This window comes from Xenopus laevis, chromosome 6L (genome assembly GCF_017654675.1).
Source record: "Xenopus laevis strain J_2021 chromosome 6L, Xenopus_laevis_v10.1, whole genome shotgun sequence".
NCBI classification, from domain to species: Eukaryota; Metazoa; Chordata; class Amphibia; order Anura; family Pipidae; genus Xenopus; species Xenopus laevis.
The window spans coordinates 147690513-147716687 of NC_054381.1; the positions used below are offsets into that span (position 1 = coordinate 147690513).

The following is a 26175-nucleotide window of genomic DNA, read 5'->3' on the forward strand; positions in this document are numbered from 1 at the left end:
TGAATGCAGAGAGATTAGACAGCTGTAATGATGGCAGCAGTAGTAGAAAAGTTGAATGGGGCTATAATATTGGAATAGAAACAATTGCAGTATCCCCCAAAGAGCTTAATGGAAATTGAATGGATGTTGCATCAGGAATATTACATAAAAGTTCGATCAAACTGTTAGAAATGATCTAACTAGGAGGTTATTTATCAAAGGTTGAATTTTAGAGTAATGTGAATTTTTTTTTACAGATTTTCTCACAATGCCAATGGTATATTATTTATGCAAAAATGTGAAAGTCTAAAATTTGATCGAATAGTCCCGACCCAAAAACTCGAATCGAATCTGAATCTAATTCAAATAGAGTTTTCCTCCAAAAAAAAAAAACCCTCTACTTTTGCACGTCAAATTATTTTTGACACACAACTTTTTTTTTGACACGCAACATTTTTTTCTCCCATTTCGAAGTGAAAATTGAAAGTAATAGTAGCTCATCACTACTATTAACATCTTCAAATAGGGAATTCAAATTTGAATTTACCATTCGAACCTTAGTAAATCTGCCCCTTAGTGTTATGCTAGAAAATAAGGACCGTTTATATACACTTTTATAAAGGTGTAGTTGCACAGAAATTAACGGAAATGTCTACGCTGTTATTAAAGTTACTTGCTTCCTAACAGGCTCCTTACACTACTGCATTGGTTGCACTAGAGGAACAAACATTCATCTAGCTGAGCAATGGGGTGTTCACAAGTGGGCCTATTGAAGTTGGGGAAACCTGTAGCTACTTGAACCACAGGAATGGCCTTAGTTGCAGTGTTCCCTCAGCAAGCTGTGTGTAAGAACCTACCCTGGTGGACTAATGGGAGGGGATCGGCAGGGACGCCTGCCGCCCCCTCTGCGGGGACGCCCGCCATGAGCCGCATCCTCTTCTCTCCCTGGGCGTCTCTCTTGTATTTATTGGCACATGCGCGCTGGTGTTTTGACGTCAGCACGCAATGGATTTTGAAAATATTTAAAGGGCCATCATGCAGATTCTCATTGCCCGTTATAGGATCTTGTTCCTGGTGCTTTGTGCTTTTGAAGCTTCTGTATTGTGTATTCTGATTCCCGTTTTGACTCGTGCCTGGCTTTGACGATTCTACTCTCTGTATCCTGACCCTTGCCTGTTTACCGACTCCGATTCTGCTTAACCCTCTGATTGACTTCCTGGTTTGACCCTTGCCTGCCTGACTACGCTTATTCTCTGCCTGCCTTGATCCAGCCTGATCTGACTTTATTGCCTAATGCCTTGTACTACGACCTTCTGCCCAGAGACTCTCGCTAACAGTCGTGCCCCTCTGCCTATCCAGAACCTCTTGCCTTGCACCTCTCATTAAGTCCTGGTGTCATCCAAGTAGCTGAGGGCTCCTCCCAAGGCCAAAGGTGGTCACACTACAGGTGAAGCACGAGCTGAGACCAGGGTGCTTGGCATTTGTTCTGGTGTTGGGTGCCGACCGTGACACTGTGTCAATAGGCATATCAGACTTGCGGCAAAAGAATACAATTTCTATTTATTTGTGTTCCTTTTGCTAAACTGAGTGCAATTGCAGCACATGCAACTCCACGAGGGGCTGCAATGATGCTGGAATTAACAACATTGCATTATAGATAAAAACCATACATGATTAGTATCCGGAATTGCACTGTCTACACACTTGTAGTTGAAAATCACCCCTAATATCTTCTTATTTTTCTACAAAAAAGAAATAGATCTGTAGTTAGAGTAACTTAAGCAGTCTTCTGAATCTTGGCCAAAGATCTTCAGAAAATGAAGGCACCTGAGCTGGATAATGTGTATCTTTAAACAGGCTCACCATGATCTTGCTATAGTTCTACTCCTGTTTTGAGAACCTAAGTTTGGGATGCTGAATTTGGTCCTAGTGTGGCAGGTATATAGACTAATACTCATAAACACAAAGACTGGGAACTCTAGGAAACCCTTTAAAAGCCTGGTTGGATTTAGCCAAGGCACCAGCATTTTAAACCACAAGTAGTGAGCAATTGTCCCACTAGAGCAGAGATCCCCAACCTTTTTCATCCATGAGCCACATTCAAATGTAAGAAGGGTTGGCAAGCAACATAAGCAGGAAAATAGTTCCCGAGGATGCTAAGGAAGGACTGTGAGTGGCTATTTGGTAGCCCCTATGTGAACTGGCAACCTAAGGAGGCTCTGTTTGGCAACACAACTGTTTTTTATGTAACCAAAAGTTTCCTCCAAGCCTGGAATTAAAAAATAAGCAGCTGCTTTGAAGCCACTGAGAGCAACATCCAAGTGGTTGGGGAACAAGATGTTGCTCATGAGCTACTGGTTAGGGATCACTGCTCTAGAGGTTACAATCTATAAATCTCTGCATCCATCTACGGGTTGAGATGGGAGATGCTGGAATTTCTAGTTCTGCAACAGCTGGAATGCAGAAGTTTGCCTATATATGCTTTAAAGACCAGCAACACCAGGAAATAAAAATGCCCTAAAGCATGCACACATAAGTTCACTTTTATCTGTACTTTGTATTTAAAAATACCGGTAGTTTTTCTGGGTTATGGGGGCAGTGTGTGAATATGTATTATCTAAGTTTCCACTGAATTCTAACTAGCACCTTGTGGCTTCCAAAAAATGATATTTTAAGAGGCAGCCATGATTGAACTTATCTTTGGATTTGCCCCCTGCCAATCAGAAATATAAGGTATTTACAGAAACTGTGTAAAGAATTTGCTGTAGATTACACTATTTATTGTTCCTAAATACCCTCCTACCTTGACAAAGGGTTTCCATTTGCAATAAAGGGGCAGTATGTATCTTTAATTTACTGAAACCAAAACATGTAGCTGCCCAATACTGAGAAAGACAAAGGCAGCTTTAATTACAGAGCCTTCCTCCTGTTCTCAGCCTGTTTGCTTTTCTCCCCAGGGCATTCTTATCGCTCATTCAAGAGAAGCACCTGACCTCTGAGGAAGCAATGAACAGAGACAGAGCTTTCCCTTGTAGGCTCTTGCTGGGAGTTGATTGAGCTCACATGCTCGAGAATCAACAAGAGCTGATGAACTTCTCTTTAAATATGATTTATGTTTCTTTCTTAGGCAAAAGGTATTCTTCTGTGTAATACCCTGACCTCCTAAGGGGACCCTATTTTTTTTTTTTTTTTAAATCATCATGAAGGGACCAGAAAAAGCATACCTGGTGAGCGATAAAGCAACCAAGATGTACTCCTTAACTATGGACAGGTAACTCAAGTTTTCCTTTATTTATATGTTGAAAACAGAAAATGGGTGTTCAAGGAACATTTGACCTGTATTTCAGGATATTGTATAGGGCCATATTCTTTCTAATTTTGAAGATAGAATGGAGTTAAATATGTCTGTGAAGATGTTTATTCATCCAGGTCTAGATGTGCAGTATCTAGTAGTGATGAGTCTAAAGTAACTGGACTTGCTCTTGTTCTAAGGAAGCCGCTTGGATGAGTAGTTAAAAAGTTTTCATCATTACTCAGCAAGTACAGTTGCTTTAGACTTTTCACTACTAGAGATGTGCCTTTCTATTTTACCTTTCTATACCTTTCTATACCCTGAAATTTTAAATGCTGGGGGTCACTGCCTCCAGAAACAAAAAAAGCAGAGGCCAGGGTTTTATTGTTGCAATTTTTTTTATAAATTAATTTTCAAGTCTTCCATTCAAACCATTACCTGTTTGGTAAGGGGAGTGGATCCCAGCAACCAAAAATGGAAAACTTTAACACCAAAGATGTAACTAATTCAAAACTAAAAATAATTTTCTAATTCATTCACATTATCCGAATAAGTCAGTGTCTACAAATAATAGATCTTTCTGTAAATTGAAGCTACAGTTATGGGACCTGTTATCCAGAATGATCGGGACCTGAAGTGTTCCGGATGACAGGTCTATACATAATTTGGATCTCCATACCTTAAGTCTACTAAAAAGATATTTTAAACATGAATTAAACCCAATAGGATTGTATTGCCTCCAATAAGGATCAGTAAGTACATGCTACTGTTTTTATTATTACAGAGAAAAAGGTAATCATTTCCAAAAAATTCAATTATTTGTTTAAATTTTAGTCAATGGGAGATGGCCTTCCTGTAATTAGGAAATTTCTGGATAACGGATTTTCAGATAATGGATCCCAAACCTCTGCTAAATATGCTTAAATATTAAAGAATCTATGTGATTGTATTACCAGACACATAGGTTTATGTTCGGGATTTGGTGCATCCCTAGTTTAGTTATCATTAATGAGAAAGCGGAAATTAGTCAAAAATTAAGAATAAAGCACTATGGGAAATGGAACTCTGGGAAATGTTGGATTTTTCTAGATGACAGTAGTATTTATACTTTTATACCCATTATGTCTAGGACATTTATTCTATATACAGTAAGTATTTTTCTTTATTCTAAGATGACATTGCATTGCTTACCCCCATTAATAAAGCTATTGTTTGTAAAGGACTCAATAAAGGACCCTACTCTTAAAGTAGTAGGTCTAAGTGAACAACTCAGTTTACTTAAGAATGAATCCGTTCATGCAGTAACTCCATGAAGCCTTAGCAACCAAACACCAATTAGCTTTGATTAGTTTTGTTCCATTAAAGAATACAGAAACCATATGCTCAATCAGTTGCTCTATGGGTCACTGCACTGGGGCAATTGCACCATATTTACTTTTAAATTGCCATTTCCTATGTCCTCTGTTTATATGAGATTCCAATATAGAACTCTCTGACCATCAAAAACTTTTTACTTGTTAGCTCTACAACAGCATGTTGGTCTAGCTCCATAATTTACATACATTATTATTACATACATTATTTGATTAGTTAGCCCGAGACTAATCTCAGATTCAGATCAATAATACATCAGATCTAAAAGTAAAGCACAATGTTTATTGGTCTTCACTTGATACAGTTTACATGATGATTCTATGAATGTATTGATTCCTTTTGGAACAACATTTACATTGTCATGTTCATAGATTTGTTTAAACTAAATAGGGTAAATGAGACAAAGAAAGAAAAATATGTCACAGAGAGAAACAGATAGAGAGGAAGTGGAGGGGAAGAGAGAACAATGGACTGAAATGGGTTGGAGAGAAGAGTTGAGGGGGAAGAGAAGAAAGAGATAATGGATTGGTGGGGGAGAGAGAAGTTAATGGAGAATACAGAAACTAATAATGATAGGAAAGGGGAAAAAGTTTTTGCAAATGTTAAAGGAGAAGGAAAGCTACCAAAGCAGTTTATCGCCAATAAATTAGTCACAATAGCGCAATCTATAATACTATAATTATTCGGCAGAATGCTTTACCATACCTGGGTAAACATCTCTAGAAGCTCTCTCTGTTTGTTTAGAATAGTAGCTGCCATATTAGCTTGGTGTGACATTACTTCCTGCCTGAGTCTCTCCCTGCTGACTCATAGCTCTGGGCTCAGATTACAGCAGGGAGGGGGTAAAAGGGAGGGGGAGAGGAGCAAACTGAGCATGCTCAAGCCCAAGCCCTGGAAGTTTAAGCTGAAAACAGGAAGTCAGATACAGAAGCCCATGTGTACTCAACAGAAAGAAAAAAATCAGTGTTTGTTTTGACACTCTTTGTGCTCTTTTTGAGGACTCAGAGCAACATCACTTTGAGGGTTTACTGGTGTATTTATATAGACATTTCTGATAAATCCTACTTAATTTTAACCTTTCCTTCTCCTTTAACAAAGGGAACAGAGGGATAATTGCCTGAATGATGGCAACTACTACTCTCACCAAAATTATGCATAGTTCATTGAGATAGGCTCAGACATTACTATTACAACCTGTAATCATAGGACTGAAACGCTGACACGTAACTCAGCAAGTGAACCTTATCTCCAAAAGCTTAACAATGCTCGGAACAGAAACATTGCCTGGTGCAGTAGCCTCTATACAAAGGACTGCCAGGGCATCAACTGCTCTCTTCTAAAGCGCTCACTGTTTATTGATATTGTTAAGTAATACAGGTAACACGGTTCCTCTAAACAGGAAGCTGTCTGGTTGCCCAACTCAGCATGGTACCCTTGCCTTGAACTTCCTCTCTAACCCTCAACCCCACTTAAAGTGGAATCCGGGTAATCACTCAGAAGGTCATTTACATGCACCTTGGTGGAGCTGAAACTCATCCTCTGCACCAGTCATCCCCAACCAGTGGCTCATGAGCAACGTATTGCTCTCCAGCCTCTTGGATGTTGCTCCCAGTGGCCTCAAAGTAGGTGGTTATTTTTTAATACCAGGATTAAAGGCAAGTTGTGGTTGCATAAAAACCAGGAGCAGTGCCAAAGTCTCCTATAGGCTGCCAGTCCATATGGGGCTACCAGATAGCCAATCACAGTCCTTATTTAACATCCTCAGGAATTTTTTCATGCTTGTGTTGCTCTCCATCTCTTTTTACATTTGAATATGGCTCAAGGGTAAAAAAGGTTGGGGACCCCTGCTCTACACCTAGTTTAAGAGTTTCTTTAAAAGCTGATCCCATATCGTCAGAATTGTCCAACTTTCCTCAAATTGGCCCTTTGTGTTTCCTTTCATGGGTCTCAAAAAATCAAACATATTCCAGTTGAATATTTTGTTAAATCTATTCTGCTGATAATACATTTAACAGAATGGCGCCATTAGTTGACTTTGCCAACCACTTACATTTCTGATCTTGCCAGGGATCTGCTTGTTCAGCTGCTGGGTCAATTCTGCAGATCTTCCTTCACTCTCACTGGAACTGATCTATCACTGGGGGATCAAGCCAAGAAACCCATGGCAATTATTTGCCTCCTGTAGAGACTGCTGGCTTCTTTTCCGAACAATCACAGGCAACAGTTCAACTTTCCTGGGTTCTCCTTACTTGAATATGGGTTTATGTAGTAGATATCCCCAGCTACCTAATGTTTTAAGAGTCATTAGGGCTCATTACAATTAATTGCACTATTTCAAAATAACACGTGATTCTTGATATTCCCTTAAAGATTACAAAAAAACCCCAACCTTTTTATGGCATGAATGATTCCCTGATGTCACTGAGCAGAAATCTCTTCAGAAAGTAAACTTCAATGTGCCGGTTTATTCTGTCAGATTGCCACAAACGTGCAAGTCAATCGTTGGCAACTATTTTTACCTCTGCTGCATGTTCTGTGCTTATTTATTTGTTTTGCCAGCATTAGTGGTAACCTGTTAATTGCTTTTTCCATAAGGCTGTGCTCCCTCACAAAATATGGGTTCATTGGGCAGATTTATTAATGTTCAAACAACCCCGCAATGAATATCAAACTCGCGTTTTTATCAAACACTGCATTTTATTTTCTGCAGTCGTGTCAACTTCTACTTTGTAGATTTTATGCTGTTTTTTTTGCAAGTATGATTCTATAATTTTCGAAAATTCTCCTTGAATATTGATAGATATTAGGGATGCACCAAATCCACTAGGATTTATTTGTATCCCTGAAACCTTCATGAAAGATTTGGCAAAATACCGAACCGAATCCGAACCCTAATTTGCATATGCACATTAGGGGCAGGAAGGGAAATGTTTTTCTTCTTTGTTTTGTGACAAAAAGTTCTGTGATTTCCCTTCCCATCCCTCATTTGCATATGCAAATTAGGTCCAGGATTCGGTTCGGCGAGGATTCAGACAAATCCGAATCCTGGTGAAAAAGGCCGAATATCAAACCGGATCCTGGATTAGGTGCATCCCTAATAGATATGATTGTGATCAGCACGTAAAACCTGCTGAGATGAAAATGCAGCACCCCCTGCAGGAAATATATGCCCAATCCTTTTTAGGCACCATAGGAAAATTCTATGACAAAAATCTACTGCTAAACTCAGTAACAAGACAAGAAAATATGTAAGGCATTGGGAATCGTTGCAGTAGTAGGTCCTAAAATCCACGCAGAAAAATGAAATGCCGAAACATGCACCAGATGCCAATGTCCCCATTTCACCTTGAGTTGTGACTTTAATGGTGTTCAATGGCAGATATTACGATTTTGTTTGCTTTTGTTTAACATGGCCTCTACATTCAAACTGTCTCTACACCAGTAAAGCAAGCATTTGATTGGCTGCTCAGTCAAACATCACCTGCCTTTGTCTTTTTTAAATTATCATGAAATTGGTGCAACGATGGGCCCTGAGTTCTTCATTAGCATGAAGTCAAGCGAAGACATTAATAATGGGGTCACATTGCTGTCCTTGAACACATAACTGTGGCCACTCATCTTCTAGTAGAGCCCCATATATTAATTCTTTCTTGTAAAAAAAGCCTGATTGACACCCATAGTTTGAGAGCATTTTAATTACAGTAGAGGAATTTCTTTTAATTTTGGGTTTACATGTGTAAAATAGGACACACTACAATAGCAATGACCTCCCAACTGTCATTTGTTTTTATATTAGGTCTGCCTAATACAGGCAGAAGTGTAGTTATTTGGCCCCAGGAAGGGAACTTTGTGGGGGGTGCAAAGTGCAAAACATATGAAGCATATGCAAAAGAAAGTGGCAATTGCAGCGCCCCCTAGTGCTATAAAATTCCCTGCTTGTATGGGCTACATAACATGAACAGGTGCCCTGCATTTCCCAACCCACCAGTGCAGAGCCACATACACATATGGGCAGATTTATAAAAGGTTGAGGGAATTTCTCCCCGTAATTCCTGTATTTTCCTCTGCTGTCATTTTTACCTGCTGCTAGGTGCAAACTATGTGCCGGTACAGGTGCAAAATTTGCACCAGGCCTTGCATTGTCTGTGCTTTATTTACGTGTAACAAAATAAATAAGAGCTTATTCGCAAACACTGCACAAGTGTAGCTCATCAGGTATTACGAGGAGACACGGATTACCAATGGATTGATATAGTGTAGCCTAGCACCTTCTGCTTCTAAATCATAATTTCAGGCTTAGAGAACCAAAGGAACCTTGGGCTTTACAGACAGCTAAAGATACAGTAGGTGTCAAATGTAGAGGTCCCCTATGCCTAGAGTTCGAATCATAATGGTTGGTGCTTAGGAATGCTAGGGACCATACACTATAAGATCCGCTCATTTGGTGATATCGGGCATAAACCAATTGTTGGCCCTAGGGCCAAACAATAAGGTTACAAAAGTGGGAATAGGAGCCATGAGAGTGAGGACCACTTCAACTAGTCAATACGGTCCTTGATCTAACGGGAAAATAAAACCTGCCTGATTGACATCATTTTTGTACATATATCGTTGGGTGGGCCCATCTGAGAGCCCCATACATGGGCAGATAAGATGCCCAATCAGTTTATGGCATGAATAACATGTCACAGATGCTTTGTATATATTGTTTTTGTGGACTTAATTTTGGACCCATTTATTTTGCCCTTGATGCTACTGAGCAACTTAACAAACAAGTCCCATGTAAGAAGAAGTTGTCGCTCAGTTGAGTGTTGTCGGTTGGACATCCCAACATATATTTTTCTCCAGCCAGAAGGCATTATATCTCTAACTGTGGACCTAAGGTTGGTGGAACATGTGGCTACTGGGGGAAATTAGTCGTCTATCGACAAATCGGGGCAACTAATCTCCCCTAAATGCCCGAAGTTTCCTTGTGAGGCAACTTCGGAAAACAAAGCATTCTGAGTTTAATCCCGTTGGCAATTTACATTCTAGCTGGCGGGAAGGCATTTAGGGGAGATTAGTTGCCCGATTTGTCGATGGGCGACTAATTTCCCCCAGTAGCCATGTCTGCCACCACCCTAAATGTGGAGATGGAACTAAGCTGCACCTTTGCCCTGACACAGATGTTATTAGAGAGAATTCTCCCAAGCTGTCTCAGCGCTCATGCATTAAGCACTTTCCTCCCAGCAACCAAATCTAATAAATTAGTGTTATGCTCTATTGAAACCCATTAGAGATCCCATCACCCTGATTCAAATGGAAATATGTTTGTTCCTTTGCATTGCTTAATGTTTAATAGTCTCCATCAGTCTTGCTTTTTTTTACATATCAACGAGCAAGCGGTGGAACAGAATCAGAATTGTAATTATTGCGCTTTGCTGGATTATTCAATGTTGCTCCATTCTGCTGAATATTTGATTTATTTACCAAGCTTAATATTGGGAATTTCTGTTTTGGAAATGAGCCCAGATATTACAAAGTTAAAGGTGCCTTCTTCTGATGTTTTGTAAGTCTCTTGTTCAATTCTAATTGTTATTCATCTGCTGTAGAGACGGCATATCAAATCTTCTGCTCTAGGGCAAAAGCCTTACCATACAGTTGTATAATGGGATATATAATATCATTCCTACATCTCCCTTCCTATAAACTCCCTGCATCCCCCCAAAACAATCAGTCACATCTACAGTGTCTTAACTTAAAGGCAGAAGGTGCAGCTTCTTCACCTCTACATAAAACCATGGAAACTGTCTTTTTTTGCACTTTACACACTGCTTGGGCCCTTATAAATGAGCTTTATGGAGTCATCCAGTCTTAAACTATCATTTCCAGTATCACTGGACTGTGAACAGTAGTATAAAAAAACATTAGCATAGGCTAGGACACTCCAGCTATGATTAGTTTGCTTCTGTCTTTTGTATTACAAATCTAAGAATGATTCTATGCAATGTTCAACCTGAGGTTTAATATCCTTTTATTAAACTGCCCAAACACAAAGCCCTGTACCAGATTGTCCCTCCCGGGGCAACTTCTCCATGCAGGAGGTGCAAGGGGCTCCCAGATGTTTATCCTGAAGAAGCAATGAAGCTAATATACTTTTTGGGGCATATTTACCATACAGCAACATTTAAGATTTGGATTTGACCAAAAATTAAAATTTGCCCAAAAAGTCGTCAAATTACTAAAAGATGTGTATGACAAGTTTTGGAGAATTAATTTAGCATTGGTGAGCATTCACATCTTTTCCACCAGGTGAAATTTCGCCAGTGAAAATCTGCCAATTTATTGAGAGCACAAGAATTAATTTTAGTTAAGAGAAATGTCTCTGGGTTCAGGCTGATAAACGACCATTATAAAGCAGCCACTTTTGCCTATTATCTACTTCTTCCTTTATAGAGTAAATTTTCTATAGAATTCTGCCCACTAAAATTGTATCGGAAAATGCACTGGTGAATTGTCACAGAAAATTTACACCAAGAGAAAAATCAGCATATTCCTCTCTCAACTGTGTACTTATGATTTAACTTTATTAACTAAATATAGTATATAACATTAAATACAAAATACATTAAGACTGTAAGACCCTTGTTTGTTATAAATTGTAGTAAAGTGCTGCATAACGTAATGGTCCTATATATAAACAAATGATGGTGATGATCAGAGAAACACAATTATCACAATGTTACAAACAACTAATGGAAATAATATTTTTGCCTGTGTTTGTATGGGTAAAATAATGGCTATAATCGTTATGTTCAAACTCTTTATATCTTTATATTTAGCAGTGAAAAGAATAACTGTGGCAAACCTCCACTTCAGGATGATGAAAATCCACATATTAAGTATCACTGCCACAATAACAACACCAAGGCCTACGATGCCAGGCAAAGAGAACAAACATCTGCCAAAAAGAAACTGTGTATAGCATCACTTATATGCTTTGTATTTATATCTGCAGAGATTGTAGGTGAGTCCTACTCCCAAATATACTTGCACTGATGTTACTATTTTTTAGCTATTGTAAATATATATATATATATATATATATATATATATATATATATATATATATATATATATATATATAAATCCCATACAACTGGTGCACTCTAAACTGTCCTCAAATGCCTGGGTGCCGGTCAACACATTAGTATATCAGAAAACAAACAAACCGCACTCCAAGGACTTCGAAACGTTGAGCAAGAATAAACTTTAACTTGGCTTTTGAGACACAAAGTCCTTGGAGTGCGGTTTGTTTTATATATACACACAGTATCTCAGCCCTCCTAGAATAATAAATTGGTATGTTATGGGGTATTTTATGATGCTAAAATACGATTGGGCAATTGGTATGACTGGTGATGAAATATGGTTGTATCATGTTTAGAATGAATAAAATGAATTCATATTGTGGGGGTCTACATGGTCTACTATGTTTACATGGTACAGGTAGAATTGCTTCCAAAATTCTGACTGCACTTGCATTCGTAAATAAGCCCGACTATCTTTTTTTAGTGGAGGTGGTGAAGGGGATTCTGATAATACAATATTCTATACTTTTCTCCATTCCATTATACTGGAATTTCTGACGACCTTGTATGTTGCATGGTGATGGTAGATACATATTAATATCTTACTTATACATACTGTGGGTTTCAGAAGTGGCAACTTTTTTTTATAGGAAAAGACAGCAACGTCCAGTGTAATTTCATAGAGACACAAGGAGAACAAGCTCCTTGCAGATATTGCCCTTGCTGGAACCTCATCAAGGACCATAGCATTTCAAGGCAGAAATGTTAACCACTGCTGGGGTGCAATACATACATTTTTTACTTATCTAGATCTCATACTGTAGAAGGGTGCATCCAACTGTATTCCTATACTCTCAGGCCTCCCTGACCTGTTAATTTGTCCTTGATATGTACCATATGGGCTTCACATGCCGTATCCACTATGATATGTCCAGTATTGGTAGAATCAGACCCAAAGCCCCTCCAGTCCCCAGCGCCTACTTTCTTCCTTATGCAGACATGTCGGGTGCCAGGGAGGGAGGTTGGAAGCCACAGAAAAGGCTTCATGCAGTGAGCAAATCTGGGCTGGCCCATCATGGCCAAGACCCACCAGATTATTTCCTGATGTCCTACCGGTGCAGTCCAACTCCGAGTATTGGAGTCAATCAACTCTATTTGGATTCATAGCAGTCAGAGTAGGCAGTTTTGTTATATTTTTTTTAATTGGGTAAAGAGTAGGGCCATCTCATTCCCCTACCCTGCAGAATTTGCAAGCTCAGCCGTGGAATAACCTAGGTCTCTCTAAAAGGCTGTGTTTTTTCATGTATAATTCTCTTATCTGCAGTCCAAGTCTGCTTCCATAAAGTAATCATCATAATGCACTGGTATTTTAGTGTTAGTCAGCAGTTTACTACCCAACAAACTCTCTGCTCTTCCAGTTGCTTCTGATTGGATACTTATGTTGCTATTTTCACCAATGCTTCAAAAAGACTTAAATAGAAGATAATGAATACATTTGATTAGAGGCAATACATGTTGGAAAGCTCCCTAAGGAATATCTGAAAAACAAACATGTGAAAGACAGCAAATAAAGTTTAAATGTCACTAAATAAACACTTTTGCAGAATATTCCTGTGGGAACCAAATACGAAAGATTTAGCAGGTAATCAAAAACCTTTGTGGAAAAACAGAAAAATGAACATAGCCGTAAACAGAGAAAAAGTATACTTTAGAGCCAGCTGCATCTTTTAATTATTGAACCAAAGCAGCAAAAAGGTGATTAGACCTTTAAAAGGGAATGCATTATTTCTTGTCTTAAAAAAGTGGTGCAGAGGATTGTGACAGGATAACCCAGACAGGTGGGAACAGAGAGAAGGCAGCAGTCATAAACTGAAAGTGCTACTCGTTTATCAACTATTATCTTTAACTTTTTTGCTCCCTAATGCTTAATTGTCAGAGGAGACATTTAAGAACAGAATTACAGTGTATATTTTGTTTCAGGTGGGTATATCGCAGGAAGCCTGGCTGTTGTAACAGATGCAGCCCATCTCTTAGTAGATTTATCTAGTTTCTTTATCAGTCTTGGTTCACTCTGGCTGTCATCAAAGTCTTCAACGATGCGGCTAACATTTGGATGGTATCGAGCAGGTAACACAATCACATGTTCACGTGAAAAGTTAATTATCCTTTTGAGGAAAGATTTGTATTCGTTTAGTTAAAATAAGCAATGACAGGTCTTTCAACATTTCCAAATAAGGACCATGCGCATTTTACAGTAGAGATGGACCGAATGTACTATTTTGGATCCGGCCAAAGCCCTGAATCATTTGTGAAAGATTCCGCCGAATACCGAAACAAATCTGAATCCTAATTTGCATATGCAAATTAGGGGTTTGTTTTGCGACAAAAAGTAACGTGATTTCCCTCCCCGCCCTTAATTTGCATATGCAAATTAGTATTTGGTTCGGTCGAATCTGAATCCTGCTGAAAAAGGCCAAATCCTGGCCGAATCCCAAACCGAATCCTGGATTCCGTACATCCCTACTTTACAGCAAGTCAGGTTGCAACCAGATACCCCCAAACTTCCACAAACCTATCCTCCTTTTGGGGATATGTGCTTTGTCAAAATAAGTGCCATTCTCCTGGAAAGAGAGTTTCAGAGCACTATTTTTTAGCACCACTTGATATATACAGTAACTGTGAAAGGAGAAGGAAAGGTTAAAACCAAGTAAGCCTTATCAGAAAGGTCCATCTAAATATACCAGTAAACCCCCAAAGTAATGCTGCTCTGAGTCCTCTGTCAAAAGAAACACTGCATTTCTTTCCTTCTCTTGTGTACACATGGGCTTCTGTATCAGACTTCCTGCCTTCAGCTTAAACCTCATTGCCCTGGGCAAGAGCATGCTCAGTTTGCTCCTCTTCCCTTCCCCTCCCCCCTCTGCTGTAATCTGAGCCCAGAGCAGGGAGAGACTCAGGCAGGAAGTGATGTCACACCATGTTAATAATACTGCAGCCCCTATCCTAAACAAACAGAGTTTCTAGAGCTTTTTACTCAGGTATGGTAAAACATTCTACAGAATAAATATAGCATTCTAGCTTGCACTATTGCAGCTAATCTATTGGCAATAAAATGCCTCTGTAGCTTTCCTTCTCCTTGAAGGCCCTAAACTACAGCACTTTGGAGAGAAGAAACTACTTCTTCAGGAAGACAATCTGTAGACAACCTCCCCCTGTACATCATTATTAACACATACAGGATCATTAAACTAGAACTAGAGTTGCTTATAGCTAATAACATTTGTGACAAGCCTACATATATTTTCCCTGTGACAGGAAAGTGAAATAATATGTTACATGGGTCCTCTCAGGAGGGTATTCCTCATCTGCATAATGACTGGAAGTTGAAATCATTCTATCTATGAAGGTACAGTACATGAGTCTGATTGGCCAGAATAAAAAATGCCCCGTCCACAACTTATTTTCTATTAAATTCTGATGTTAATTTATTGCAAAACTATTTAGAATAAATATTTCAAGCTCAATATATTTTTTTTTTCTTTTAGAAATTCTCGGTGCACTTATGTCCATAATTACAATATGGCTGGTGACTGGAGTGCTGGTGTATTTGGCCATCGAGAGAATAATTCGGCCTGATTACACCATTGATGGGACCGTAATGCTGATAACGTCCGCCTGTGCCTTGGGTGCCAATGTAGTGTAAGACACCATTTTATTACAGCAATCATAATGGATTTCTACATACACTCATAGTTTTTGGTAGACATTACAACAAATTTTTTTGAGGTGTGAGTCACTGCACTAATAGCAGGAAAACATTCCAAGAATAAACAGAAACTTAAAAAGTTATGCAGCCAAAGGTGCCCTGCTCACTTACATAAATATAATAAAACTCTCACCTATTTACAACCCAACTCTTTATCGTTTCTATGGTAGAAATGGGAATATGATCACAGTCAAGTGTTATAGATGCAGAATAACCAATAGTGATGGGCGAATTTGCGCCGTTTCGCTTCGCCGAAAAATTTGCGAATTTTGCGCGAAACGGCGAAAAATTCGCGAAACGGCGCCGGCGTCTCGTTTTTGACACTGGCGCCCGTTTTTTCGATGCAAATTTTTTCAGCGAATTTTCGCGGGCGTTTCGCGAATTTATTCGCTGGCGGCGAATCGCGCAAATTCGCCGCAAATTCGCGCCTGGCGAATAAATTCGCCCATCACTAATAACCAAAAGTGTACCACACTACAAAGTGAATTTTTGTAACAACAGTGTCGCCTGAAACATGAGAAATGTTTTCAAAGGCTTCTGATCTCTTTTCTGTAACAGCAATGCCACCTGACACATGAGAAAGATCTTCTTAGGCTTCTGATCTCTTCCTTGAGCAAAGCAACATCAGGACAGTTAGCTGTTTTCCTTCTGAACATATATGGGGAGCAACACAAGCCTGAAAAAAGTTCCTGGGGTGCCAAATAAGGGCTATGATTGGCCATTTGGTAGACCCTATGTGTACAAGAGGCTCTGTTTGGCAGTACATTTGTTTTTCATGCAAATAAAACTTGCCCCCAAGCCAGGAATTAAAAAATAAGCCCCTTCTTTGAGGCCACTGGGAGCAACATCCAAGGGGTCGGTGATCAACATCTTGCTCACGAGCCACTGGTTTGGGATCACTGTGTTACAGCAACTGAAAAGCAGGTGGCACTGTTGTTACACAATTCATCATATTTGCAATAAAAAAAAACCTAAAGTGATTCTGTCACTGGAAAACATGTTTTTTTTTTTTTTACAAAATGCATTCATTAATAACTTCTTATCCAGAAGAGTCCTGCATTGAAAAAGAGCAAACAGATTTTTTTTTATTTAATTTTGAAATTTGACATTCGGCTAGACATGTTAGTTTCCTAGGTGCCCTCAGTCACATGACTTTGCTCTAATAAACTTCAGTCTCTATATTTTTTGGGGAAAACTTTGAATCAAATTAGATCGAATACACTATTCCTTCGATTCGTACCATTCAAATATGGGCGAATACAGACCTATTCGATTGAAAATGGACCTATTCGACCAAAAAAAACTTCGACTTCAACTTCGGTTGATCTTTTTGAATTCGAATTTCAAAAGTTTTTTCAATTCGAAATTCGACCCTTGATAAATATGCCCCTAAGTGGTTAATATGAGAATAGCACTCAATAGTTAAACACCCAGGCCTCTCCGTGACTTCAATTTTGAGTAGGAGAAATAATTGTGAAGTGCTGGCTCTTTCCGAAAGCACATGAGCAGGCAAAATGACCTGAGATAGCTGCCTACACGTCAGTAAACAACCAGCTATTTCTATTTAAACAGTAGGCCAGTAAATGCTACCTTCTAAATGGTTTGCAGTGTACATTGTCCCCTAGTAACATGTTTTACTTGATTCATAATTCTATGCCTCACATAATGGTACTGGACTGATTGTTTTTGTTTGCATTTTTCCAGCTTGGCTTTGATTTTGCACCAGTCAGGACATGGACACAGTCATGCAGGAGGCAAACATGAACATATGGCGTCCGAGTACAAGCCTCAAACCAATGCCAGTATACGGGCAGCCTTTATACACGTCATAGGGGATCTGTTTCAGAGCATTAGTGTTCTCATTAGTGCACTGATTATTTACTTTAAGGTTAGTTCCACTCATGCCTCATTACATTCAGGGCATTGAAGGAGGATTTTAGATGGTTTTATCTTTGATACTGATGGAGGAACAGGACTATTGGTTGAGCATATGACAAGTGGAGCTTAGATGGGAGCAGAAGTAATTTGGGAATATAAAGCATGGGATAACAAAACCAGACATTTATGACTAGGCCACTGATATGAATATGAAACATGTACATGTTAGGTGTTTCCTGGTGAATAAGTTTTTTAGTTGTCCTAGATACTAAGAATAGAAGTAAAATACCAGCTAGAAGGTCAGATAAGGTTATATTTGGGGTGAATACTGACTTGCTGCCCTATGTATTCTTGGAACTGTGGTTCAATGACTGACACTGAATTTTATTCCTAAATATGTAAACCTGTCATTTGTTACGAATGGTCCTGACCTAAGGTTGGACCTTTAAGGGTGGCCTGAACCATAAAAGGTCCAACAATCACCAGTGCTTGGTATGTCCATCTAATATACAGTATAAAGATGCTCAAGGTTATTAGCTCATAATTGCATAATGCTAATTGGATGATGTCTCCACAAATTATCAGTAACAGCATTATGGCCCATAGGGGCTCTTATAGGGGCTTCTGGCTCTGTTGTTTTTTTTGCCGCTCTCCATGGTGGTTCTCACCAGCGCTGTTCTTAAACTGAAGCCCCTTACAGAGGCACCCTGTGAATTGCTATGTGGATACTAAATAGTTCTTGTAACTGCAATCTGGAAATCATAGAGAGAGATGAAAACTATTTTGGGGGATTGTTATTCAGGCATGGGATCCATTACCTGAAAACCCATTATCCAGAAAGCTCCGAATTACGGAATGGCCATCTCCCAATAATTTCTAAAAATGATTTCCTTTTTCTCTATTATAATAAAACAGTAGCTTTTACTTGATCCCAACTCAGATATAATTAATCCTTATTTGAGACAAATCCTATTTAAATCACGGGTTTAAATCACGTTTAAATTAAAACACTATTTTTTAAGTACACAAGATATGGAGATCCAAATTATGGAAAGACCTCTTATCTTGAAATCTCTAGGTCCCAAACATTCTGGATAACAGGTCCCATACTGTATTAGAAGTATCTTTGAGGTAAAGCTCATACCAAAAACATATGTTGTGTTTTACAGCCAGAGTACAAGATTGCTGATCCAATCTGTACCTTTATCTTCTCCATTTTTGTGTTGATCACAACTGTAACGGTGCTGAGGGATCTCTTGAATATCCTAATGGAAGGTATGTAACCATTTCTTTTTTTCATCAAAGCTTAGGGGCATATTTATCAAAGGGCTGAATTTAGAGTTTATAAACTTGAAATTTGGAAAAAAAACGCCCAATCTAAATTTATTAAAAAATTTGAATATTTAAACTTAAAAAAAAAAATTGATTTTAAAAATTCCACCAAACAACTCCAAATTGATTATAGGGGGTCCCCCTAGGCTATAACACCAATTGTGAATAATTGAATTCGAATTCTTAAAGGGACAGTACATGATACATTTCGAATTTCACATTTTTTTAAACTCAAATCGAATCTGGACTATTCCCTAGTCGAATTACACTAAAATAAAATTGAAATTCGAATTTAAAAATTCAAATTTTCAATTCAACCCTTGATAAACCTGCCCCTAAAATAAACTCGAAATTCTAATTTAAAAATTCTAATTTTCAATTCGACCCTTGATAAATCTGCCCCTTAATGTCAGATACTGAACAAGTTAAAGTATTGGTAACACCTTAACAGGGGGTCTGCTACCTGCAGGAGAGGGTCTTTAACTCTATTCCAGATTTAATCCCTGGTTTAATTGTACTGTTACAGTAAAAGCCAACCTTTGTTTCAAAGCAAATGTTGTTTTAATATCTTGTAATGATCAAATCTCTCCTGTCTTGCTTCGTCAAAAAAGTTTCAAAATGTTGAAAATTATCAAAACGCCTTTTCCATTCCACAACTTTTTTTTTAGAGCACAATACATTGGAGTTAGTGATGTGCGGGTCAGGGTTTTTCCTGACCAGCACCCGACCCTAACCAGCCCTGCTCCAGCCCGCGCCCGCCTGCACCCGTGCTTCCGGGGCCCTTTTATAGACCCGCGCCAACCCAGCCGACCGATGACGTCACAATGACATCACTAGGGATGTCGCGGACTGTTAGCCGGCGAACTTGTTCGCGTGAACATCGGCTGTTCGCGTCCGCCGCAAGTTCGCGAACGTCGCGCGACGTTCGCCAATAGGCGTTCGCGTCAAAATCTTTCGACCATTCGACGATTCGATCGCTAAAATCGAAGGATTTTCGTTCGAATCGAGCGATCGAAGCCATTGGATTGAATGAAATCATTCGATCGAATGGCTTCGATCGTTCGATTCGAACGAAAATCGTTCGATCGAACGATTAAAATCCTTCGATCGTTCGAATCGAACGATTTTCGGATGTTCGAAGTTCGCGAACTGTTCGCGAACTGTTCGCATTTTTTGCCGGTGTTCGCGAACGGCGTTCGCGAACACATTATCGGCGGTTCGCTACATCCCTAGACATCACAAAGGTGGCGGGGTGAGCAGACAGAAGACTATAAAACCCAAACCCGGAAGCCGACATTTAAAGGTGACGGGCGGGGAAAGCAGGAGAAGAGCTCAACCCGCACCCGCCTGCCACCCGGGAGGAGCAGTACGAGGTCGACCCGAACCCGCCTGACCCGCGGGTAAACCCGCGGGTCCCACGGGTATCGGGTCAGCCCGCACATCTCTAATTGGAGTCTGTATCAGTTTGTTTGCGGCAAAAAACCATATCTGGTGAAGAAACTCGCTGGTTATTCTTCTGGCCTCCTAGACGCTGTTTTTTCTATTTCAGATCAGTATGCTTTCCATTACAGTTTAATTTTGTCAAATCAAGACTAATAAATGAATGCCTCATCATCTTTTCTGCCTGTTATTACACAGTTGATATGCAAACACTGTAGAAGGAGCCAGAGCACTTCTTAAAAAATAGCCATTGGAAAATCTTTGTGCAAATCAAGATGTTCCTTTACCATGACCTGTAATAGCATGGAACCATTTGATTCACTATCTCTCTCCATTAATAGAAAGATTACAAGCTCAGTATATGGACATCATTTTATATTTCAGGTACTCCGCGGGGGATCCATTACAGTGATGTGAAACAGTCCATTCTAGCTGTAGATGGGGTTAAATCAGTGCACAGTCTTCATCTATGGGCTTTAACAATGAATCAAGTCATCCTTTCAGCTCACATTGCCACAGGTCAGTAAATAAATAAGTGTGGAAAGCAAGGCTTCAATTGGGAAGCTTTATGTTTTATTACTTTCTACTTCATTGGTGCTGAGCTCAGACCAGTCTAGCCCAGCTGAAATGTCAACCCTATGAAATGTTAATTCCACTCATACAGACATTTTGAAATTTAGAAAATAATAGCTAAAATAGACCGGTACAGCTTTAGTATCTGTTATCTGGAAACCCGTTATCCAGAGAGCTCAGAATTACGTGAAGGCCATCTCCCACACACTCCATTTTAATCAAATAAATATATATATATATATATATATATATATATATATATATATATATATATATATATATAGTTCAATATGAGACACCTGCACTCTATCCTCTGTAGTTCCTTGCCGGGTGCTCGGTCAAAAGGATATGTATCAATTGAAGATGGACCAGCACTCCGTTTTCTTTATCAAAAGTGTTTATTCAATACACTGTGCATCCAACGTTTCGGCCCGCATTGGGGCCTTTATCAAGGAAGAATTTATCCTTGATAAAGGCCCCAATGCGGGCCGAAACGTTGGATGCACAGTGTATTGAATAAACACTTTTGATAAAGAAAACGGAGTGCTGGTCCATCTTCAATTGATATATATATATATATATATATATTTTAATAAAGTATTTTCTTTTTCTCTGTAATGATAAAACATTACCTTGTACTCAAATATAATGCATTCTTATTAGAGGTAAAACAATCCTTTTGGGTTTAATTATTATTTAAATCATTTTTGAGCAGATTTAAGGTATAGAGATCCAAATTACAGAAAGACCCCTTATTCAGAAAACCGCAGGTCCCTAGCATTCTGGATAAGGGGTCCCGTACTCGCAAATCCATTAGAATATAATTCATCATAATTTCTAAAAGTTAATACCCCAGAAGTACTGTTTTCTAAATGCTATATTGTGAAGTATATTGTCTTCTTGAGTTGGTTATAGAGTATTAAAAAAGCTTGCTGACAACAACAACAACAAAAAAACTTAAATTCCGACCTTTACTGTTATAGTTCTCATTTTGTAGGTTCCTGTTGCACTTTGTCTTTAAATCTGTGTTCTCATCCTGCTCTGGGTTTGTTCTGTTATTGACCTGATTCTTCTCCTTTGTCTGGTTAACCTGTTTCTTGGATTCTGGTCCTGTTCCTTGTCATGTCCCTTTTATTCTCATCTGTTTATCAAAGATCCCCTAGGTAGGTGGACAGAAGAGATACATGCCTGCTCGCCCCCCACCGATGCACCCTAGGCATGTGACGCTTCTCCCTACCCCTAGTTCTGACCCTGCCTTGGTCTACTCATAAACTATTATTTAATACTTGTTTATACTATACTATGTAACAATTCTGTTGGAAGTAGACCACTAGTGGGTAGCTAGCAGTTGTCTTCCACGGAGCAGGAGAAACTTCTGCCATCACTGGATGTCAATGATGACTTTTTGGGGCCCTGGAACTTTCTGCAGCAGCACCACAAAATGACCAACTCCACCAGCCAAACTAGCAAAACAGTGCAGTACACATAGTGATGAGACAAAAATCGCAATCAGAAAAAGGCCAGAGTTTAAAAGGCAACTGGCAGTTATCTCAAACAAAGGTCAGGAGCAGATTACTAAAATGAAGAACCAGCAGACTAGCAAACAGGCTTCAGCAGGCTCAGACTACACTGAAACCAGCTGTTGCAATTGCTGCAATGGAATCAAAACACTCTCCCTGGCATTATTACACCCCCCCCCCACCAGTGGCACAACGATGTGCCATGTAATTATGCTGGTGCAAGGGGGAGTCAAGATCATGACTGAGAAATGTTGTGTTTAGAGGTAGGAGAGTACACTGGTCCCCAGCACATGTAAGATATTTAATGGTCTATTCTCAACTCCAGCTAGGGTTGCCACCTAAAAAAATACCGGCCTCCCTACAAATGTATTTTTTTCCCTATTAATAACATTGGGATCAACCATCAACCATCAACCCTAACTCCAGCCTATTTCGCATATAACATTTGACTCCCACCCCTATTTGGAAACCCACACAAAAAGACCTGGTTGCAGCTGAGGACCTAAGGTTCCTCCTAAAGTTACCAGTCACAGTTTAGGTTTCTTGAGCACACCCCTTGGTTTGGAAAACTACAGATTACAATGAGAGCTCTGAGAACTGAAATAGTAATGGTGTGTACTTAACATTTACATCATATCAGTGTATGTCACATGATCACAACTGTTATGTAACAAACTCGTCAGGTACACTCACATGCACAGGGAATTCCTGTGGATTCCGGTGTTCCGGTGTTTCTGCTGCAGAAGCCAACAAGGAGTAAGTGCGTTTTCATATACATGTCCGTAAGAGAGGTACCGGCAAGGATTACGCAAAACGTAGACAAAGAACAGGCAAAAGGGTCGAGGCAGGCGGCTAGAATCGGAGTCAAAGAACAGGCAAAGTCAAAAACCATTCAATGTTCAAGTCAGTAGAAATGCTTCAGCAGGATCTGTAAACAGAAGCCAGCTTGGGCACTGTTAAAATGGCGATTTGGCTTTTTAAAGGGAATCTTTGGTGCCAAAATTCTAATTTCCACCGAATGACGTCATGATGCTGTGGTGCTGGTGCCAGTTGGAAGATTTGTGACGTTAGCGCCAGACTCTTCGCCGCAACCCGGAAGAGACGAGCCGGGAGGTAAGAGCGCTGGAGGAACTCCCAACGCATCTTACATGTTACCTGTGTCTCCCGTGGTAAAAAGAGGTCCATTGGCATTCTGAGGCCAAGTTCTACTTAAAGACGGCTGTATATCCCCTCAGCTGAGGTTCTCAATGCTTAAACTACTTGCTTATGCGAAGATAAGCCAACATATCCTTCTTGAACTAAGGGTAGCACCATAACGCGCTTATTGAAACAGGACATAGAATAGGGGGCACATATTATTTGCCAGTCTCTTAATTAAGAAAGCACTAAATGAAGATAAAATAAGCCAGCTGCATAGTGAAATACTGATACCATGGACATAAAACCACATAAGGAATAAGCTGAGAATAACAAGTGAAAGTAGCACATTCCCATGCTGCATATCAGTGAAATAAAGGCATCGAGGTGCAATGGATACATTTTCCCCTGGGTAACAATGGTGATAACAAATCAGAAAAATGTTAGCAGTGTCCTGAGTTGTGTTCAACAGATCTGTAATATCCTGCTGCCTTCTATTGCAGTCTTTTTTTGTTCTTCAGGACACATTAAATTGGCACTTGGAAATTATACTATTATTTGCCAATCACATTTTCTTAGGACTCGTGATTTGTCAAGTGAACAGAAAGAGCCTCGGCATACATTTTCTTTTTTTGCAAGCGATTGACAAAGTGAAAATTAAGCAAGAACATTTCTTTTGAAGGTGAATGGTCAAATTAGTTTTCCCATTTTCCTGAGTGAAGAGGATAATGTAAACGGGCAGCTTTACTAAAAGGCATATTCTCTATTTGCCTCAATAATGGAACTTGCTGAAATCTCGGAGAACGATTGCTCAGAATGGAACAATTTGGTTGTTCGGGATGTTATTAATTTCTCTGAATATATGCAGATTTGTCAGCTAACGCACTCACTTACTGCCTTACGGAAAGTGTCTCCATCTTTAAATGTGTAGGAATGTTTTTTATACAGATTCCAGAGATACCAGAGATATAATACATAGGTTCTGCCGTGTATCCACCATAATGGTGCAAGTTAGAAAGTGCGATTTTTTTCACGGTGTGTGTGTATAGTAAAAAATATCTTTACATATAGAGGCCCATTTATTACAGGTTGAACTTTAGTGGTAATGCCATGAAATTTATTAAAAGATCCCCTTATAAAACGTTAGTTTGAAAACGTACGAGTTCCAAAGACTACCGGCTAAAAACAGCTCTTTGCAAGAAAAGGAAGGTAACTTCCATTGACTTCTATATGACCTAGGCAGCTTTTACCTGGGTACTTTTTACACTTGATAAATAATGAAAAAAATTGTGGATTAAGGAATTATGCCAAAAATACCATTGTTTGCGCTAAGAAGCCCGAATCAGAGAAAAGAAAGTTCTGTGAATATACTTAGATTGGCCCGGTAGCTTATCCTTGCTAACACAATATACAGGACAACCCTCCTTCACAGTATTAGCCTCTGTCATTGACCAGTAAATATGTTATATATGGCAGGCATAGCATATTATGCTCCCTTTTAGATGAGTTCTCATATGGCACCATGATCCAAAGTATTGTGAATATTATTTTAAAGGACATGTAAAGTCTACATTTTCCTACCATGATATTAGTTGGGCATACCTTCCCCACCCAAGCCACATCATTTGTACTGCATACACCCCCTCCATTTGCCAGCACCAACACATTTTCCTAAAACAAATAACAGCTTTCACCAGGCGGCCATTTTCCCTTTTGACATTACCATCAGTAACATTAAGACATGTATGCTGTAAAGTTCATGCAATGTAGAATGTAGAGTTACACAGGCACAACATACTTTGATAAAAAGTTCTGCTGGGGTTGAGCTCAGGAAAGGTGGTTAGGAGAAAAAAACAGGATCAGTCTACTAGAGTTTATATGGGAACCAGCAATGCTATCTCTTCATTGGCTGTTGGACTGGAGGGTGTGTTTAGTAATCTGGCCTGAGAAGAACTGAGCCTGCTCATTAGCCAACAGCCAAAGTACATTCTTGAGGGAGGGGGCCTGCTGGGTTAGAGGAGTAGAAGGATTTCTAAGTGATTAAGGGGATTCTGCAGCCTTACTGTTAACCTTTTAACAACCAGAGTGGCAGTTATCTAAAGATTTCAAAGAGGCTGTTCATTGATGACATTTTTGTGGAGGGGGTTTACATGTCCTTTAATGCATTGGCATACATGAATGATCCTGTAGTTTAAAGCATGGTTGCCAAAAATAATCATTTTCATGACCACATTGCTTTGGGCCGTGGTGCCATATGATAACTGGGGAGCATATTATGCCATGCCTACCCTACATGACATATTTAATGATCAATAACAGAGGCTAATACTGTTCAGGGTTGTCCTGTCGTGTCTGCTATTTACGGTCACGGCTTTAACAACTTTGAAAGGAGAAGTCAACTTTTAACTTCCCCTCTTCAGTATATATATATAAGTAATTGATAGAGGCCTGTTTATTATAATTCCCATAGTAGTTTTAGACATTTTTGAAACCACAAATAAACACATTTATTAAAAGATCCAAATATATATTAGCATAAATGAAAAAAGTGCAGCCCGAAAATACACATCATAAAAATCTCCAACTTTTAGAGTTTTAGAGAAATAAAAAAACACAGATTTTTAGAGAGAACATTTGATTCATGAAAAAAATAAGAAATTTGAATGTTATTCAACAGGCCCCTTGGAGGCCCATTTCTTAAAGGCCAATTTTTACTGGTATTAGAGCTTTTAGAAACCACAATTAAACGCCATTTCTCTTAAACCACAAATGACATGAAAGCTATTAAAAAGTAAATAAATGTAAAAAGTATGGAGC

At 39.2% G+C, this 26175-nt stretch overlaps 1 protein-coding gene across 2 annotated transcripts in view; it reads left to right on the forward strand.

Annotated features, from left to right (window-relative positions):
• The first annotated feature begins 2862 nt into the window (after positions 1-2862).
• slc30a8.L (solute carrier family 30 (zinc transporter), member 8 L homeolog) overlaps positions 2863-26175 on the forward strand; it is a 29094-nt gene continuing 5781 nt past the window's right edge. Inside the window, exons 1-7 of one of the 2 annotated variants that reach the window (XM_018266658.2) lie at positions 2863-3250; positions 11467-11651; positions 13696-13842; positions 15258-15411; positions 17183-17366; positions 18526-18631; positions 20513-20647. In XM_018266658.2, coding sequence (XP_018122147.1) covers positions 3180-3250; positions 11467-11651; positions 13696-13842; positions 15258-15411; positions 17183-17366; positions 18526-18631; positions 20513-20647 — 982 coding nt within the window. In that variant the 5' untranslated portion in view covers positions 2863-3179. The remainder of the gene's footprint in view (positions 3251-11466; positions 11652-13695; positions 13843-15257; positions 15412-17182; positions 17367-18525; positions 18632-20512; positions 20648-26175) is intronic. The other variant, XM_041566616.1, reaches the window with a different exon arrangement.